The 18414-nt window shown below is 30.3% G+C and overlaps 1 protein-coding gene across 3 annotated transcripts in view; it reads right to left on the bottom strand.

Annotated features, from left to right (window-relative positions):
- The window catches only part of LOC107449866 (uncharacterized), a 39918-nt gene extending 23168 nt beyond the window's left edge, over window positions 1-16750 (bottom strand). Inside the window, exons 1-2 of one of the 3 annotated variants that reach the window (XM_087151773.1) lie at window positions 16015-16748; window positions 5904-5959 (exon numbers count right to left, since the gene is read on the bottom strand). In XM_087151773.1, the coding sequence (XP_087007899.1) occupies window positions 5904-5959; window positions 16015-16510 (552 nt within the window). In that variant the 5' untranslated portion in view covers window positions 16511-16748. Of the gene's footprint in view, window positions 1-5903; window positions 5960-8188; window positions 9634-16014 lie in introns of those variants that run through there. The other 2 variants (XM_087151774.1, XM_087151775.1) reach the window with 2 other exon arrangements.
- Between the last annotated feature and the right edge of the window lie 1664 nt (window positions 16751-18414).

Below are 18414 nucleotides of genomic sequence, written 5' to 3'. Positions count from 1 at the left end.
GAATGGTCCTGATTTTCTAAAAGAACCTGAAAAAAGGTGGCCAAAGAGAGAAATATTGCCAAATATCGATACAATCAATGCAGAAAAAAGAAAGACTATAGTTACTGCTACTAACGTAAAGGAGAGTGAAAAATTTTACAACAAGTACTCATCTTATTTGAAATTGTTGAGAATAACCGGATGGATTTTTCGATTCACTGAAACCATTGGAGAACTCAACAATAAAGAATTGAAAAATGCTGAGAAAATAATTCTGAAATGTGTCCAAAAGGATGCTTTTGCCAACGATGGAAATAAGAGACTGAATTCTTTGAAAACAATTATTGATGATGAAGGACTGATCAGAATTAAAACTAAGGTATTTATGAGAGAAGATGATTTTAATTTCCGTCTTCCAATAGTTCTTCCCTCAGATTATACTGTGGTTAAAAATCTTATTTATTGGAAGCATAAGCAATTAGGACATTGTGGAATTCAGTTACTGATGTCTACATTACGTGAAGAATTTTGGATCTTGAAAAGTCGAAAACTATAAGAAATGCCATAAACTCTTGTGTCATCTGCAAACGTTTTCATTCTAAACCTCCCAATGTACCAGATGGTCTTTTGCCAGCAGATAGAGTGAAGGATGCAGCAATCTTTGAAATTGTAGGTGCTGACCTGGCTGGTCCCCTCATTCTGAAAGATGGTCAAAAAACTTGGATCTTGATGGTGACTTGTGCTATATTTAGGGCTGTTCACTTGGAACTCTTATCATCCCTCTCTACTGAAAACTTAATTTTGGGACTTAGAAGATTTATCTCACGAAGGGGAAGACCATCAGTTGTCTACACAGATAATGGAACTAATTTCGTTGGAACACAGAACCTTCTAAAAAGCATTGATTGGGAAAAGCTAAAGACTGAATCCAATCTGTCATCAATTACCTGGAATTTCATTCCCCCGTCTGCCCCTTGGTATGAGGGATTTTGGGAACGTCTAATTGGCAAGATGAAGAAAATCCTAAGAAAGGTTCTGGGTAGAACATCGTTGAATTACGAGGAAATGGTAACAGTTCTCTGTGACTGTGAAAGTGTGATGAATTCACGCCCCCTGACTTATGTGTCCGATGATGCGGAGGAGTTATCACCAATAACACCTATGATGTTCCTACAAGAAATAAGACAGGTGGGTGTTGCAGATTTCGATATTTTAGATCAAGAAAAATTCAAAAAACGACTTGCATACAGAAATGAAATCTGTCAAAATCTTCGAAAGAGATTCAGAACGGAATATCTTGGTCAACTTCGAGAAACTTCTTCAAAGACCAAAACTTCAGAAGCTCTGTAAGTTGGGGACATTGTGATAATTTGGAATGACAATGCAAGCAGAATTCAGTGGCCTCTCGGGCGTATTTTAAAGATTTTGCCAAGTAAAGATGAACTTGCCCGAACTGCTAAGTTGCAAACCAAATCCGGAATCATAATCCGTCCTTTGAGAAAACTTTGTCCTCTTGAAGTCAACAAAACAACTGAAGAAAAATTGACGGAACAACTAAAGAAGCAAGCTCCACCTCAGTGTGCGCCTCTGCAAACTCGTGCTGGAAGACAAGTGGGTGCTCCTGATCGATTTGAACCCTGATGCTGTGACTTTTCCTTTTTTGTTTGAGTTCAGTTAGTCACTCTACTGAACTCAAGGAGGGGAGTGTTGAGAATACCTCGATCCCCCCTAGCGGACAAATACAGAAACATTCAATTACGAACTTTTTCTCCACGAGCGTGGTATAGCTTAGAATTTGTAATGAACAACGTACAACTCTTTTCATCTGTATATAGCTTTCCCTTTTTTTATCATGCTTAAATTATTAAATTTAATTCTTAAACGTTTTGTGCGAAGTATTTTTCAGCCTAAGTGTATTAGTTATCTACAGCCCAAGACCTTTGGAAGAGAATACTAGGTGAAGGCAGAACAAGAAGCCGAAACAAGGTAAGATTCCTTGTTGATATATATTGAATCATTAGAAGTCTTTGTTTAGTATTCGTTATAATTACATTTATTACATCGGCCTACCTATGTAGACACAATGAAACAAATCTCTTTTTTCGAATAAATGTAGGTGGCGCTATATGTAACTCCGGCTTCAACACATAGTATAGAGAAAACTTGAACGTACCAACTTAAAAACCTTTTTTTTTTTCAAATTTCTACTAAACTATTCACAGTATGATTATGCAAATTCACATGAAAGTGTAAACAAATAATGCTAATCTACGTATGTCTCACAAAAGAAATTTGACAAAAAAAAAAAAAAGTTATTAAAAATGTCCACACTACCACCGCCCCCCTTCTGTATTACTTCCATTCAACTGGAATGGTATGTTGATCTACTTAACCAAATTAGCATTTCTAATGCTAAACTGCATAAATAAAGTAAACACTTGACTAGGAAACCACATGTTTATTTTGTATTTGATATTCATTAATCATATTATAACGTCATATTTGTATTTTATGGGTATTTGGCACTATATAAAACAATTTTAAAAGTTTTGCATGTCAACAATTTTTTGATGGGTCTGGACGAAGAAGTAATAAAGAAAATATTGCGTATAACTTATCAAATTTGAGTTTAAATGAGCTGCAGGAATTTCTTATAAAATTTTTAAAGAAAACAGATGAAAAGTCGGTGGTTTATTTTGTGTTAGTATTCGAAAACCACCGACTTTTCCCCTGCCTTTATAAGAAATCATTGGTAAATTTATAAGAAATTCTTAGATAACTATAAAAGTAATTAAAAACATAGTAAAGTTATAAGAAATAAACTTTGTATAAAATGACCTTATTATCTGGAAAATTAGCCGAAACTACATAAACTCAATATTTGAAAGTTAAACGTAATTTTTTATTTATAACTTTTTTGTGCAGACCCATAGAAATATTATTGTTTTTTTTATTAAATGTTTCAATTATTTTTTATTCTTTTATTTTATTACTATATTCAACCCTTTCGCACCGGAAGGGTCATGTATTGTCCCAGACAGGAAAAATTTTGATATTACAGCTGGGACAACATGGGTCCCAGATACTGAATAACATCTAGGACATGAAATAACGCCACGTTGGGCCTCCAAACTGATTCTAAGGCTGTCTCAATATATTTCCATAATTTTCTCATCTTAATCGTATCCGATCTAATCAAGCGAACGACAACTCTCAAGGTTGCTCAGTTGATAATTCTCATTTCTTACTTAAATTTATTCATTTCTTTCTAACATTTGCCCGTTGCATTTTTACACGAAATTTTTCAGATAAATTCTTCAGAAATTTTTCATTTTCTTTCCTTCTTCTGATGAAGGGTCGAAATGAGTCGAAAGAGAATTTATCTTGACAACAAGTTGAGACAGCTCGCTTAAATTAATGACTCTTCTGAAACTGAAAACTCTTGAGTCCTCATTAAAGATTAGAGGAAAGCAGCGAGAGCTGAGTCTACATTAGTGGTTTATAAATAAATATGTTAATAAAAATGTACATGAAAATGTTAATAAAAAAACGTTGTCTGAAATATACATCAAAATGTTAAGTGACATGTCCATAAAAACGAGCTATTGACTCTAGAATTCAGGCCGGGACATACCCTGTCCCGGGTTTCAGATGCTTTGGGTTAACTGTGGAACATATGCTGTCCCATAAATGAAGCTTGTGAAATCATTGTTGTTGATGGTGCACTGTTATGGGGACGTTTATGCGTCTCCAAGATCTTCAACTCTTTAGGCATAAAAGCTATTTTATCTATTAATCGCTTGGAAGAGAAATAACCATATATGGCAACGTTACTTTTAATAAGTAGCGAGTAAAAGTACAAGTATTTTTAAAAAATGTAATGAGTAAAAAGTAAAAAGTTCTTATTTTAAAAAGTAACGAGTAAAAAGTAAAAGTACAAGTACTAAACAAAAAAAGTAACGATTTAAAAGTACATTTCTAGGAAATCGAAAATTCAAAGTAACCTGAAATTTTATTGAATAATATTCTTATGCTCTTTAATGTTTTTGCAAAAATTTTATTTATTTAATTATTTTTAATTTTGAAAGTTATGGATATTTAATTTAATTTATTATTAATTTAATTTATTTTTAAATTCGGAAGAATATTATAATGTAATTTTGTAATATAATCGTATAATATAATTTTAAAATCAAATATAATTTTAATATCAAACTTTTTACGGATTTGCACGAAAAAGAAATTTTATCTATTGATTTTAATTTTTAGTTTATTATTTTCATTTATTTAAATTACCATTGATTTAAAATTGTTTCACTCTTTAGAAGAGCGTTTTAAAAGCACAAACATAAACAAAGCAAACACGGGGTTTCAGATAGCTTTGTGAGCTTTGAGCTAGTAAAAAATAATTGAATGTGCAGTATAAGTTGTAACAGAAGGTATTTAAACGCGAAGTTAGCTGTGAATGCATATATATTGCACATTAATTTTATAAATTAAAAGAACATAAAAAAAAAATTTCAATTTAACTTTTTTTTTAGAAAGCTTATCGAGTTTTAGAAAAAAGTTACGATTTCAATCGATATTTCCGTTACAAATACTTGTACTTTTTCCCTAAAAAAGTAACGAAAGTACAAGCAACAGTACTAAATTTAAAAAGTAACGAAGTACAAGTAAAAGTACGTATTTTTTACTTGTACCGGCGGTACAAGTAACGAAAGTAAAAGTACTGCCATATATGGAAATAACTGAATATGGTAATGGGGCGCACTCAGTCGGAAATTTTTGCCGTATTGAAAGGGTAATGCATACAAAGAGTTGTCTCAGTCTTTTATAATGAAAAAAAGTTAAATGACTTCCTTACATTCAGATTTTGCATCTTCATAAATCTATCAAAATACCAATAGGTACTTACGTGCTGACTACCTCGGTAATTTAAGAAAGGAAACGATTTGTTGGGACTTTAAGAAATAATTCTAGTTAACTTACACATTAGCAAGATAATTTGTAGAATAAATCATTTCTACACAGTAGCAGTAACACAAGTAATTTGTTACAGCTTTGTTACGATATTTTAAGAAATCATCCTAGTAAATCTGCACATTAGAAAGATTATCTGTAGAAAAACTGATTTCTACAGTGTAGCTGTAACACAAGAAATTTGGTTATCTTATTAATACTACAAAAAAGGGGGGAATGTCTGAAAAAATTACCTTACTGTATGGTAAGGACATTTCTAGTGAACAAAAACCATAATTCTAGTTAATAAAACCAAAATATACGGTATTTAAACCATTCATTTGGTAATTTTTTTCGCTCGTTTGGTCACGGTTTACCGGAAATTCTAGTTTTTAAAATTATAGTTCTTATTACTACACAGTTAGTATAATATACAAAACTAAAAAGTAAATTTAACCTAATGTTTTTATTTTTTATTTTGTTATGCTCTGAGGTATCATGATCTAAAATAATCATTTTTTACAACATTTACCAAACTATATATTATATATTATGAAATCATATTTTATTGTTAATTTTGCCAAAATCATTATCGAAACACTACGGTAAAAACTACCGGTTGGTATTTTGAACTTTTTGGTATTCCCATAGAGTAAAAAACACGGCAAATTTTACCGTGTTATGGTATTTTTAACCACGCTTTATTTTCTCAGTGTACTATTTCAGTCAACTAAAACTGTTAGACATAAATTTAAGAAAAATATTATTTTTATGCCTTTTCAATTATTCTAATATTTTTGCGTTTCAAAAATTATACCAAATGATAACACTTGAACTAAAATGGTTAAAAGCTGAGTTTTTACAGAAAACGTTAAAATGAGAACTGTTTACATTTATTTATTATGTTTAGATTTATTTATTACGTTCATTAATGTAATAATGTTTATTAAATAACTATAACTCACTGTATTATTTCCTGATTGACACTGTTCTGGACCAATTCTGTTATTATTTCGCATTTCTGAAAAATAAAATATACTTTTATAGCATACGATTATAGCATGCATTCATGCTACTGTATTTTAAATGTAATATATCATTTAAGACTTACTAAAAATAATATAAATATATCAAAATAAATATAAGATGGTTAATTATTTTCTCTTAATAATATATAACTTTCAATTTTTTGCCAAAATGGTCAAACAAACATACACATTCTCTCTAACTAATATTCGAGCGAAAAAAGGCATTATTAATGCCTGGTGAATCACTATTGAGGAAGGTAAAATCGTAGCAAGATGCTCCATTCAACATAGTTGTTTACCCAGTTCAGGGAGAATTAGGAAGCCTAATGTGACAGGTCATGAAATGTTTAAACATATGTTCTACATTACCCCACTGCAGCTCGCAAAACAAAAAACGAGCTATCCTGATTAACTTTTGATCTAATGATCGAATCTTCACATTCTAGAATTCAATCTTAATGGTTCAAAGAGGTGACCTCAAATATACTGAAATATTGACTATTTTTAAAATTACGAAATTAGAGACAAAAACGTATTTCCTCAGAGAAAGTATAACTTTTTTTCGACGATTTTAAACACATAAAATATAAGGGCTAACCGTAATCCCAAAAATAGGTTCCCAACAGTTTGATCAAAATACCGGTCCAAAATTTGAACCCCTTGATGTTAATTTTACTTTTCGCATATTTCGAAATATCTCGAAAAATTTTTAAGCGAATTGGAAAATTTTTGCACAAATTTATAAAATTCGTTTATTTAAATATAATATATTAAACTGTAAGATATGTAGTTTATTACATCATTATAAAAAATGGAATTTTAAGGGACAAACAAAATTTGAGCGAAATCGATCAAATACTTTATCAGAAATCTTATTTTGAAAAAGTCGTATTTTTAGAATCTGATTTCTCCGGAAATATTTGACTAATTGTGCTCTAAATTTCTAATTTGTCATGTAAAAATACATTCTTTAAAATAATGTCAAAAGTTGCATAATTTACAATCCAATTTTTTTCCACTGCTATTTAATAAAACAATAAAAAATAATAAAGGCTTACAAAAATTCATTTTTTGCTAGGACTTATCAGTGGTTAAAAAAATTTTATATTTGTGCGCTAAATTTTTTCAATTTTCTTGAAACGTTCTCCAGATATGGTTAAATCAAAAAAGCTATTATTTCCCACTGCTATTTAATAAAGCAAAAAAAATAATAACAATAAAGGCTTACTCAAATTCTCCTTTTTGCGTGGATTTATCAGTAGTTAAATTAATTTTATATTTGTGTGCAAAATTTTTTTAATTTTCTTAAAAAGTTCTCGAGATGTGGCGAAATCAAAAAAAAAAATTATCAGTTAAGGGACCAAACTTTCAACCACTCTCCTGACAATACTGACCATATATCCCAGCTTGCTCCTATCCCCTATATTTTGGGGGTCGGAAATCCACATTCATCGAGAGAGAAAAAAACTATGTTTATTCAGAGAAAGTACTGTTTTGGGCCTGATTTCGTAACTCAATACATCGTCTGCACTAATTAGGTCACTCCTCCTGCCATTGAGTCCTAGAACGTGAAGATACCTGCAATAGATCAAAGCTATTCAGGGTGGTCCAGTTTTTATTTTGCGCATTGTATACAACGTTAAACTTGAATGAGTCAGGAAAGTGTGGAAATAAGCTACTCCGTGAGCTCGAAACACTGTTCTTGAAATTTCCAGAATAGTTGCCAAACTTAAGTAGGAAATATACAATAATGTTCAAAAACTATCTGATATTATTTCAGAATCAAATCTATTATTGTTTTATTTTAATGCATAAATATAAATTATTTTTAAAAAAATTAGTCAGAACCAAATAGCTAAAATAAAAATTAAGATAGATCAAACAACTAAACCATTTTACATTGTGATGCATTTCACGTTTTGTATTCCGATAACAATTAACTAATTTTACATTACATAAATCCTTACATTAAATGCAACCGTTACATAGGTATATTTCTATATTTTACATTCTAAAAACAATCAATCAGTTTTACATTACATGATTGAGAATGGCTTCTACGCAATGATGACATCTATATTTTGCATTCTACCAACCTTATCACATAAAAAAAATTGCTGCTACGGAATAAGCTATTTTTTATTTAATTTACTGAAACTTTAAAAGTGTTCCAATCTTAAACAGTACAAAAATCATTTTAACACGCATTTAAAATAACTTACCTTCAAACATATCGTGCATTAATTTACCATAAGTGGCACACTCTGGATACAAGGGTAGCATGATCAATCCACCAGCACCTCCTGGAGCAACAGCTCCTACTGGACCTTCGGCGCCTCCTGGACCAACTGGGCTACCTGGACTACCTGGTGGTCCAGGAGTACCAGGAGAACCATTAGGATGACCATATCCTCCCTGGCCACCATAGCCTCCTGGACCACCAGTGCCTCCTCGACCACCAGGGCCTCCTGGACCACCTGACCCTCCTGGACCACCAGGGCAATTAGGAAAACCAGTTCCTCCCTGGCCACCAGTGCCTCCTGGACCACCAGTGCCTCCTGGACTAGCAGCGCCTCCTGCACTACCGGCGCCTCCTGGACCAGCAGGGCAACCTGGACTACCTGGTGCTCCAGGAGAACCAGGACTACCACCTTGACCTTGTACTGTTACAAGGATTACCACTGTGATCAATAAAACGGCGAATATGAAACACTTCATGTCGAGACAAAAGGAAACATGCAAAAGTATGCTTTATATAGCAATAGTTCGATGCTGTGTGTATACTTCCTGCGACGTATCTGATTCATAGATAAATTATTAACAACACGCGCTGTCGAAACAACACGTTATCAGTAAGATTCCAGACTCGCGCTGCCGAAACAACACGCGCTGTCGAGAATTTTCTTCTTCTTTTATGTAAGAAGAAGCAGTAAGATTAAGAGTATAAGCAAATGTAAACATAATAGTTGGATACACGTGTTGAAGTGATAGACAAAAACTTTTTACTTGCGACTTCCTCATAAGTTCATTTCTTATATTATTTCAGAAGTTTAGAAGTTATTGATTAGAGGTTTTCTCTTGAATAAATTTCGCTTGTGTTTGAAACAATAACATAATAATATTTGCTATCTAAATAATGAATTCGAAATATTATTGCGGATGAAAACAAATTGATCTTATTACATTACTAGCTGGATGCCCGTTCTAAGTACGGGTTGAAAAAAAAGTAAATAATCATTAATTTAATACAGAGCAACATTACAAAATCATGTACAAATATGAAAGACATATATAAACACAATTAATACAGCTAGAATAATTTAATTTTTATTTATTTATTTATTATTATTATTTGTCCTTTTCGGTTGCTTTACGTTATTAGATAAAGAAAAACCAAGAATAATTTTTTTACAATTTTATTTATTTCCAATGTACAGTCCGCAAAAAAAAAAGATATCACCCTGAATAACTTTCGTTCTAATGATCAGATTTTCACGAACTAAAAGTCAATCTTAATGGTTCCCGGGGGTGACCTCAAATATGCTAATTAATTAGTGCTAACTATTAATTAAGTTACAAAATCAGACACAAAAACGTACTTTCTCTGATAAAACATTTTTTTTTTACATATTTGGAATCTAGACACTTGAATTAGGGGGGTAGACAAAATTTTGAAAAAATTAGATTGTAAATTGGGTAGCAATAAGGGTTTATATATTTGGCGATAGTCCAGAAAACCGCCAATAAGCAACCTAGTAAAAGAACTTTGAATGTAAAAAAAAATGAAATAATGTTCTGTGATTGCTGGGAGAGGTTTAATTAATTGTTAATAGAAAATATCTCGAAGTTTCAAGGCAATAGACAATTTTTAAGCTGATTTCTGTCCAAAAAGCAAAAAAAAATTTTATATCTCCTTTGAAAAGGAAATTTGAATTGATTTAAGAATTATTTATGATTTTTTAATTTTTTAGAATTTAAATACATGAACTTTTTATCTGATATTATTTAGATATGTTGTTTTTGCTATATTTATTTGAGGATTTCTTACTAAAATCAAATTGACATAACTTATTATAGCTATATACAAAATTTTAGGGATAATTATTTTTACAGATTTAATCGAGTCTTAAGAAACAAAAAGTGCTTCAAAAATAAAATGTAGATTGTATAGTAATTCTAATACACATTCACAAGGTTTTCTATAATTTACGATATTTCTTTTTTCTATAACTCAAGGAATTTCTGAATGTTAAGTGGCATTTTAAAAACATTGAAACATGTTATATTTCAGAATAAGATATTGAAATAATATGTTGCATATTGTATGATTCATTGTTTAAAAAATCGCTTCATTCTGCTAGATATTTAGGTTACATGGTTTTCTTTGGATAAAGATGACTAGCAAATAGCATCCTCATGTTTCGATACATTCTGAAACTTACGTTCGCAAATTCACCATAAAATGTCGCACAGCATATTCTTCATTACGATAAGCTACATTTACCCCCAAATATTGCTACTATGATTATTTTTGTTTTCTTTTATATATCTGATACTCTCTTTTTAAGCAGAGCTCGTAAGATCCTTAAGATACTGAAATGGGGGCACAAAAACTTAAAAGATAAAATATTTAATTTCATTAACTCAAAATATCTGGTGTCAAAATTTTAATTTTTAAGTTAAATATAACTTTTACAATATTAATGCTATTACGTTTTTAAAGACCACATAAATCCTGTTAAAATATAGAAATGCTTATGTTTACTTTAACGAGTGTAAAATCCTTATCAAAATAATGATCAAGACTCAAATGTAAAACGGTATAATTGGGTATAATATAGCCTACGTCACAGGTTGTGTTGTTCCTACTAAATTTAACCCATGAACGGCATTTTCTGTGAGCCTAACTTCAAGCCACAAATAAACAAACGAAGTGTTCGATCGCTTAAATAGCTGCTCGCCAGATTTTATTGCATTATAAAGAAAAGTTATTGAAACTAAATACAACTAAATAAACAGCAACAACTAAAACAAATAACAACAACTACTAATAACAGTAACTAAATAAACAGCAACTAAATTCCATTCGTTTAGCATTGCGTCATATGTTGTTCCTACTAAATCGAAGTAGTTGTGTTTTTTTCATATTATACCCAATTGATGATAAAAACTCACCTGGCCTCAAAAAATATGAAGAAAAAAATAGTATGCTTAGTAAATAATCAGTTGTTTTGCATTAAATAATTGTAAACAGTGGAATGTTTTTAATTTCTTAACAAGGTTTTATTCTTAGCTAGCAGACAATAATTCTTTTAAAAAAAACTTGACTATAATTTAAAAAGGAACTTTACTTTAAGGAAAACCTAAATTAAGGTACTAAAAAATTGATTTGTATATTAATGAAGAAATAATAAACGTAGTAGGGTAAAGAATAAGATTTTTAAAAATGTTAAAATGTAATTAAATAGTTGATAAAATAGTTCTGCGAAACACTTCCGGACAGGTGATTAAAAAATTACTTCTAACATTAAGACGATATATGAGATGTTGAGAAATTTGCGATGATGTGAGGTATGCTTAAATATGTTTACTACGTATTTTTACTAATATTTATAAAAAATGTATTCAAGAAATTGATAAATATTTTATTCCAAAATGTATGTATACTATTGAAATTGTATCAGTTATTGAGACAAAAAAACTAAAAACTAAAAAACAATCACATTAAATAAGCACAATCTGGTGTATAATCATATTCTATTAGAAGCATGCTTTTATAAAACTCGACATTCGTTGAATAAAACGTTTTTTATTCAATAAGATGTTTTATTCAAATTTCTTTACTAAATTGCAAATAGAATTTTAGACAATTATAAAAGAAACATCGTATTTTATAGTTTTAAAAAAATAAAAAGATTTTCAAACGATTATTAGCGAAAAAATTATGAATGAAATTTTACGCTACGAGCGCGAAGTCAAGGTCCTCGCAAGTTTATCACATTTTAATATTAATCGCCCCATTTAATTATTTTTTTACTTTCGCCAAATTATTTTTTTAAAAATAATTAATTTTAATTTTTCTCAGCTTCTAATAAATAAAAACAGCTGAAACTTTAGGTTTTTCAATTGAAAAATATGTAGATTAATATGGTATAAAAAAATTCATACCTTATAATTCAAAATTTTTTAATCCTCAATTTAATTAAATAATAAAAAATAATTAACAATTATTAAAAATTATTTTTTTCATGAAATTGTCTTTGGGTAAATGAGTTTTATGACTGGGTGAAATTTTCTTTGAATTGCTTTATTAGTTTTAAAAATATGACTAAAAACGTAAAAAGTGAACTTAACATTAAGGGGTACGAACTTTGGATCGCTCTCCTGACTAAACTATGGGGACCATATATCCCAGATTGCGGCTACCCCCTATATTTTGAAGGTTAAGAATCCAAATATGCAAAAAAAATTATATGTTTATTCAGAGAAAGTACGTTTTTGTGTCTGATTTCGTAACTTAATTAATAGTTAGCACTAATTAATTAGCATATTTGAGGTCACCCCAGGAACCATTAAGATTGACTTTTAGTTCGTGAAAATCCGATCATTAGAACGAAAGTTATTCAGGGTGATATCTTTTTTTTTTTTGCGGACTCTACAGTCCGCAAAAAAAAGATATCCCCCTAAATAACTTTCGTTCTAATGATCGGATTTTCTCGAATGGTTCTTATCACAATCTTAATGGCTCCTGGGGGTGACATAATTAATTAGCGATAATTATTAATTAAGTTACGAAATCAGACACAAAAACGTACTTTCTCTGAATAAACATATATATTTTTTTAGATATTTGGATTCTTTATCTTCAAAATATAGGGGGCAGTCGCAATCTGGAAAGTGTGGTCCCCATACTTTGGTCAGGAGAGCGATTCAAAGTTTGGACCCCTTAATGTTAATTTCGCTTTTTGCGTTTTCAGTCATATTTTAAAAACTAATGAAGCAATTCAAAAACAAAATTGCACCCACTCAGAAAACTCACGTCCCCAAAGATAATTTCATGAAAAAAATAACTTTTAATAATTATTTATTATTTTTTATTATTTAATTAAAGTAAGGATGAAAAAATTTTGAATTAAAGGGTATGGATTTTTTTATGCCATATTAATCTACATATTTTTCAATTGAAAAATCTAAAGTTTCAACTGTTTTAAAATAATTTGGCGACAATGAAGAAATAATTAAATGGGGCGATTAATATTAAAATGTGATAAACTTACGAGGAACTTGACTTAGCGCACGTAGCGTAAAATTTCATTCATATTTTTTTCGCTAGTAATCGTTTGCTAATCTTTTTAATTTTATTTTTTTTTAAACTGTAAAATACGATGTTTCTGTTTTAGTCGTCTAAAAATCTATTCGCAATTTAGTAAAGAAATTTGAATATAGCATTTTATTGAATAAAAAACATTTTATTCAACGAATGTCGAATTTTATCAAAGCATGCTTCTGATAGAATATGATTATACACGAGATTGTGCTTATTTAATGAGATTATTTTAAAATTTTTAATTTTTTTTTCTCAATAACTGATACAATTTCAATAACATACATAGGTATGAATAGATTTAGAATAAAATATTTATCAATTTCGTGAACATATTTTTTATAAACATTAATAGATATACGTAATAGACATATTTAAGCATATTTCATATCATCGCAAATTTCTCAACATCTAATATATCGTCTAAAAAGTAATTTTTTAATCACCTGTCCGGAAATGTTTCGCAGAACTATTTTACCAACTATTTAACTAAATTTTTACATTTTTAAAAATCTTATTCTTTACCCTACTACGTTTATTATTTCCTCATCAATATACTAATCATTTTTTTTAGTACTTTAATTTAGGTTTTCCTTAAAGTAAAGTTCTTTTTTAAATTATTGTCAAGTTTTTTTAAAAATGAATTATTGTCTGCTACCTAAGAATTAAACCTTGTTAAGAAATTAAAAACATTCTACTGCTTAAAATTATTTAATGCAAAACAGCTGATTATTTACTAAGAATACTATTTTTTTCGAAAAAAGAATATAAATCATTGATTGTCTTTTTATTTTTTTTTATTTCTTGTGACTTCAACATAAATTATCTAAAATAGTGTTGATGTTCTATAAGTCACTACAAAGAGTATAAAGATACCGAGCATAAAAAGCTGTCGAATACGTAGCTAAACTTTTTTAAGTATTATTTAGGCGGGTAAAAAAGCATTATAAATGCCTGGTGAAAAACCATTGTGGAAGGTAAAATCATAGCAGGATGCTCAATCCACTACAGTTGTTTACCCAGTGCAGGGAGAATTAGGAAGCCTAATGTAACAGGTCATGAAATGTATAAACATATGTTTTACACCCTGATTAACTTTTGATCTAATGATCGAATCTTCACGTTCTGGGATTTAATATTAATGGTTCAAAGGGGTGACCTCAAATATGCTGAATAATTAACGATATTTTAAGTTACGAAATTAGACGCAAAAACGTACTTTCTCTGAATAAGCGTAACATTTTTTCGACGAATTCGGATTTCAAACTTATAAAATGTAAGGGCTAACCGTAATCTCAGAATTAGGGTCCCAATAGCTTGACCAGGAGAGCTGTCCAAAGTTTGGACCCCTTTATGTTAATTTTACTTTTTGCGTATTTCACAATATCTCGAAAAAATTTTAAGCGAATTGAAAAATTTTTGCACAAATTTATAAAATTCGTTTATTTAAATATAATATATTAAACTGTAAGATTAGTAGTTTATTACATGATTATAAAATTATTTTAAAGGACAAAGCGAAATTTGAGCGAAATCGGTCAAATAGTTTATCAGAAATCTTATTTTGAAAAAGTCGTATTTTTAGAATTTGATTTTTCAGGAACTATCTGACTAATTGGGCTCAAACTTTCTAATTTGCTGTGTAAAAATACATTTTTTAAAATAATGTCAAAAATTGCATAATTTACAATCCAATTTTTTATTATATATTTAATATTATATATTATTTTATTATATATTTAATAAAGCAAAATTGGATTTATCAGTAGTTAAATTAATTTTATATTTGTGTGCAAAATGTTTTTAATTTTCTTAAAAAGTTCTCGAGATATGGCGGAATCAAAAAAGAACAATTATCAGTAAAGGGTCCAAACTTTCGACCACTCTCCTGACAAAACTAACCATATATCCCTATATTTTGGGGGTTGCAAGTACCCATTCATCGAGAGAAAAAGTAACTATGTTTATTTAGAGAAAGTACGATTTCGTGGCTGATGTCGTAACTCAAAACATGGTCTGCACTAATTAGGTCATCCTTCTAACCATTGAGTCCTTGAACGTGAAAATACCTTCATTCGATCAAAAGCTATTCAGGGTGGTCCAGTTTTTATTTTGCGCATTGTACATAACATTTAACTTGAATGAGTCAGGAATGGGTAGAAATAAACTACTCCGTGATCTCGAACCACTGTCCTTGACATTACTATTTCCAGAGTAGTTGCCAAAATTCAGTTGGAAACATACAATAATGCTCAAAAAATATCTGATATTATGTCAGAATCGAATCTATTATTGTTTTATTTTAATACATAAGATTAAATTATATTTAAAAAATTAGTCAGAACCAAATAGCTAAAATAAAAATTAAGGTGGATCAAACAACTAAACCATTTTGCTATCGTGATGCATTTTACGTTTTGTATTCAGCCAACAATTAACTAATTTTACATTACAAAATTCTTTACATTAAATGCAACCGTTACATAGGTAAAATTCTTTTTTTTTACATTCTGAAAACAATTAAACATTTTTACAAAAAATTATTAACAGTGGCTTCTAATTATTAACAGTGAGATCTGTATTTTGCATTCTACCAACCATATTACATAAAAATCAGTAGCTGCTACATAATAAGCTATTTCTTATTTTATTTACTGAAACTTTAGAAGTGTTCCAATATAAACAGTGCAAAAATAGTTTTAACACTCATTTAAAATAACTTACCTTTAAACATATCGTGCATTAATTTACCATAAGTGGCACACTCTGGATACAAGGGTAGCATGATCATTCCTCCAGTGCCTCCTGGAGCAGCAGCTCCTATTGGACCTCCGGAGCCTCCTGGACCAACAGGGCTACCTGAACTACCTGGTGGTCCAGGAGAGCCAGGATTTCCAGGTGGATAACCAGGGCCTCCTCCTCCACCACCGCCTCCTGTACCACCACCTCCTCTTGGACCACCTGCACCTCCTGGTCCACCGGCCCCTCCTGGTCCACCAGGGCAATTACGAAAACCAGTTCCTCCCTGGCCCCCAGTGCCTCCATTACCACCAGTGCCTCCTGGGCCACCAGCGCCTCCTGGACTACCGGCCCCTCCTGGGCCAGCAGGGCAACCTGGAATACCTGGTGCTCCAGGAGAACCAGGACTACCACCTTGACCTTGTACTGTTACAAGAATTACCACTGTGATCAATAAAACGGTAAATATGAAACACTTCATGTCGAAGCAGAAGGAAACATGCAAAAGTATGCTTTTTATAACAATCGTTCGATTCCGTGTGTATACTTCCTGCAGCGTATCTGATACATCTATAAATTATTAGCAACACGCGCCGTCGAAACAACACGTTATCAGTAACCTTCTAGACACGCGCTGTAGAAAATTATCTTCTCATTTTGCGTAAGAGGAAGTAGTAAGATTAAGAGTATAAGCAAATGATAATAGTTGGATAATAGTTGGATACACGTGTTGAAGTGACAAATAAAAACTTCTTTCTGGCGACTTCCTCATAAGTTCAATTCTTATCTTATATCTGAAATTTAGAAGTTATTGATCAGGTTTTCTCCTGAATAAATTTCGCGTGAGTTTGAAACAGTAATGTAATAATATATGCTATCTAAATAATGAGTTCGAAATATTATTGCCGATGAGAGAAATTTGATCTTATTACATTACTAGCTGGATGCCCGTTCTTAATACGGGTTGAAAAAAAATTAAATAATTATTAATTTAATACAGAACAACATTACAGAATCATGTAGAAAACTAAAAGACATATAAAAACACAATTAATACATTTAAAATAATTTCATTTTTATTTATTTATTTATTTATTATTATTATTTGTCCTTCTCGGTAGCTTTGTGTTATTAGATAAAGAAAACCTAAAATAATTTTTTATAATTTCATTTATTTCCAATGTACACCTGTGTTAACATTTCGTCTATACAGACATTTACGGGGCAGATTTGTTAGCTCTTTCAGTGGCACCATATTAGGTGGGCCAACGATGCACCCACAGGAAGGATAGATAGTATAGAGATTGAAAGAGCATCCATGCCATGCCTGGGATTCGAACCCAGAAGCTTTCTGATGCAAGGCCAGTTTCCTGACCCCTACACACACAGTACTACTACCCTTACAGTTCGGTCGGTTCAAATACAAATGCTATTGAACGAAGAAAACTCACAATCACCAAAATGTACCACAAAAAGGTGGTTTAGTTAAATGCTTAGGATAATTCGTAGGGCAATGAAAAACTCCTTTCAACGGCATCTATAATAAAACTACACCAATAATCATGATACCAATATTGCCTTCACCAAATTTAATTAAGCATCATTGTCAGTAATAACACAACGATTTTTTACCTTTCTCTTAGACGAATAAATTGAATTTCTCTTTTTATATTTTAGTCAATAGCTTATTTTTTAATTTCAGCTAGTACTCATTATCAAAATTAAATAAGCATCATTGGCGTCGAAAAAAGTATTACAAATTTTTTCTTTTCTTCTAAACGAAAAAAATTATTTCCCCATTAATTTTGCGTTTCAGTATCTAATTTATTTAACTTAAATTTGCATTAATTCAAAATAATTTCGTTTCACAGTAATACGTTTAAAACAGCCAAAAAAAAAATAATAATAAATAAATACGTGGTTTCAGATTACCTTAGGAATACTCATTCGGGGAGGTAGTTCACTTATACTACCACGTTCTTGTTAATAATTGTGACATAAAGAATAAAAAACAACTAAACATTAAAAAAAGTGCAATAAACTATTTTTTTTTAAGTAATAAAAGCTATTTATGAAAGCTATAAGCTATCAAACAATCCCGATGTTATCTTTAAAATATTTAATAAACAAAATCGTCTGCAATTTTATTTATAAAGGCTAATTGATATGGGGAAATATAATTTCTTAAACGTCTGTACCAAATGATCAATTGAAATTTTTTAACAATTGTTCGGATCATGAACTATAATTAATCCTCTACACCTCTGTCCTAATTTCAGAACACTAGAACAAAGAGTTATAAGAGAGAGAATCACAAGCACATTTTATATTACAGATGAAAAATCAAAACTAATGAATAATGTAGTATTTTATCAACATACACAG

The sequence above is a fragment of the Parasteatoda tepidariorum genome, chromosome 9 (assembly GCF_982258835.1).
Source record: "Parasteatoda tepidariorum strain Cologne lab strain chromosome 9, Ptep-v5.0, whole genome shotgun sequence".
NCBI classification, from domain to species: domain Eukaryota; kingdom Metazoa; phylum Arthropoda; class Arachnida; order Araneae; family Theridiidae; genus Parasteatoda; species Parasteatoda tepidariorum.
The sequence above is the reverse complement of the archived record's forward strand: the minus strand, read 5'-3'. Positions and strand labels throughout refer to the sequence as shown.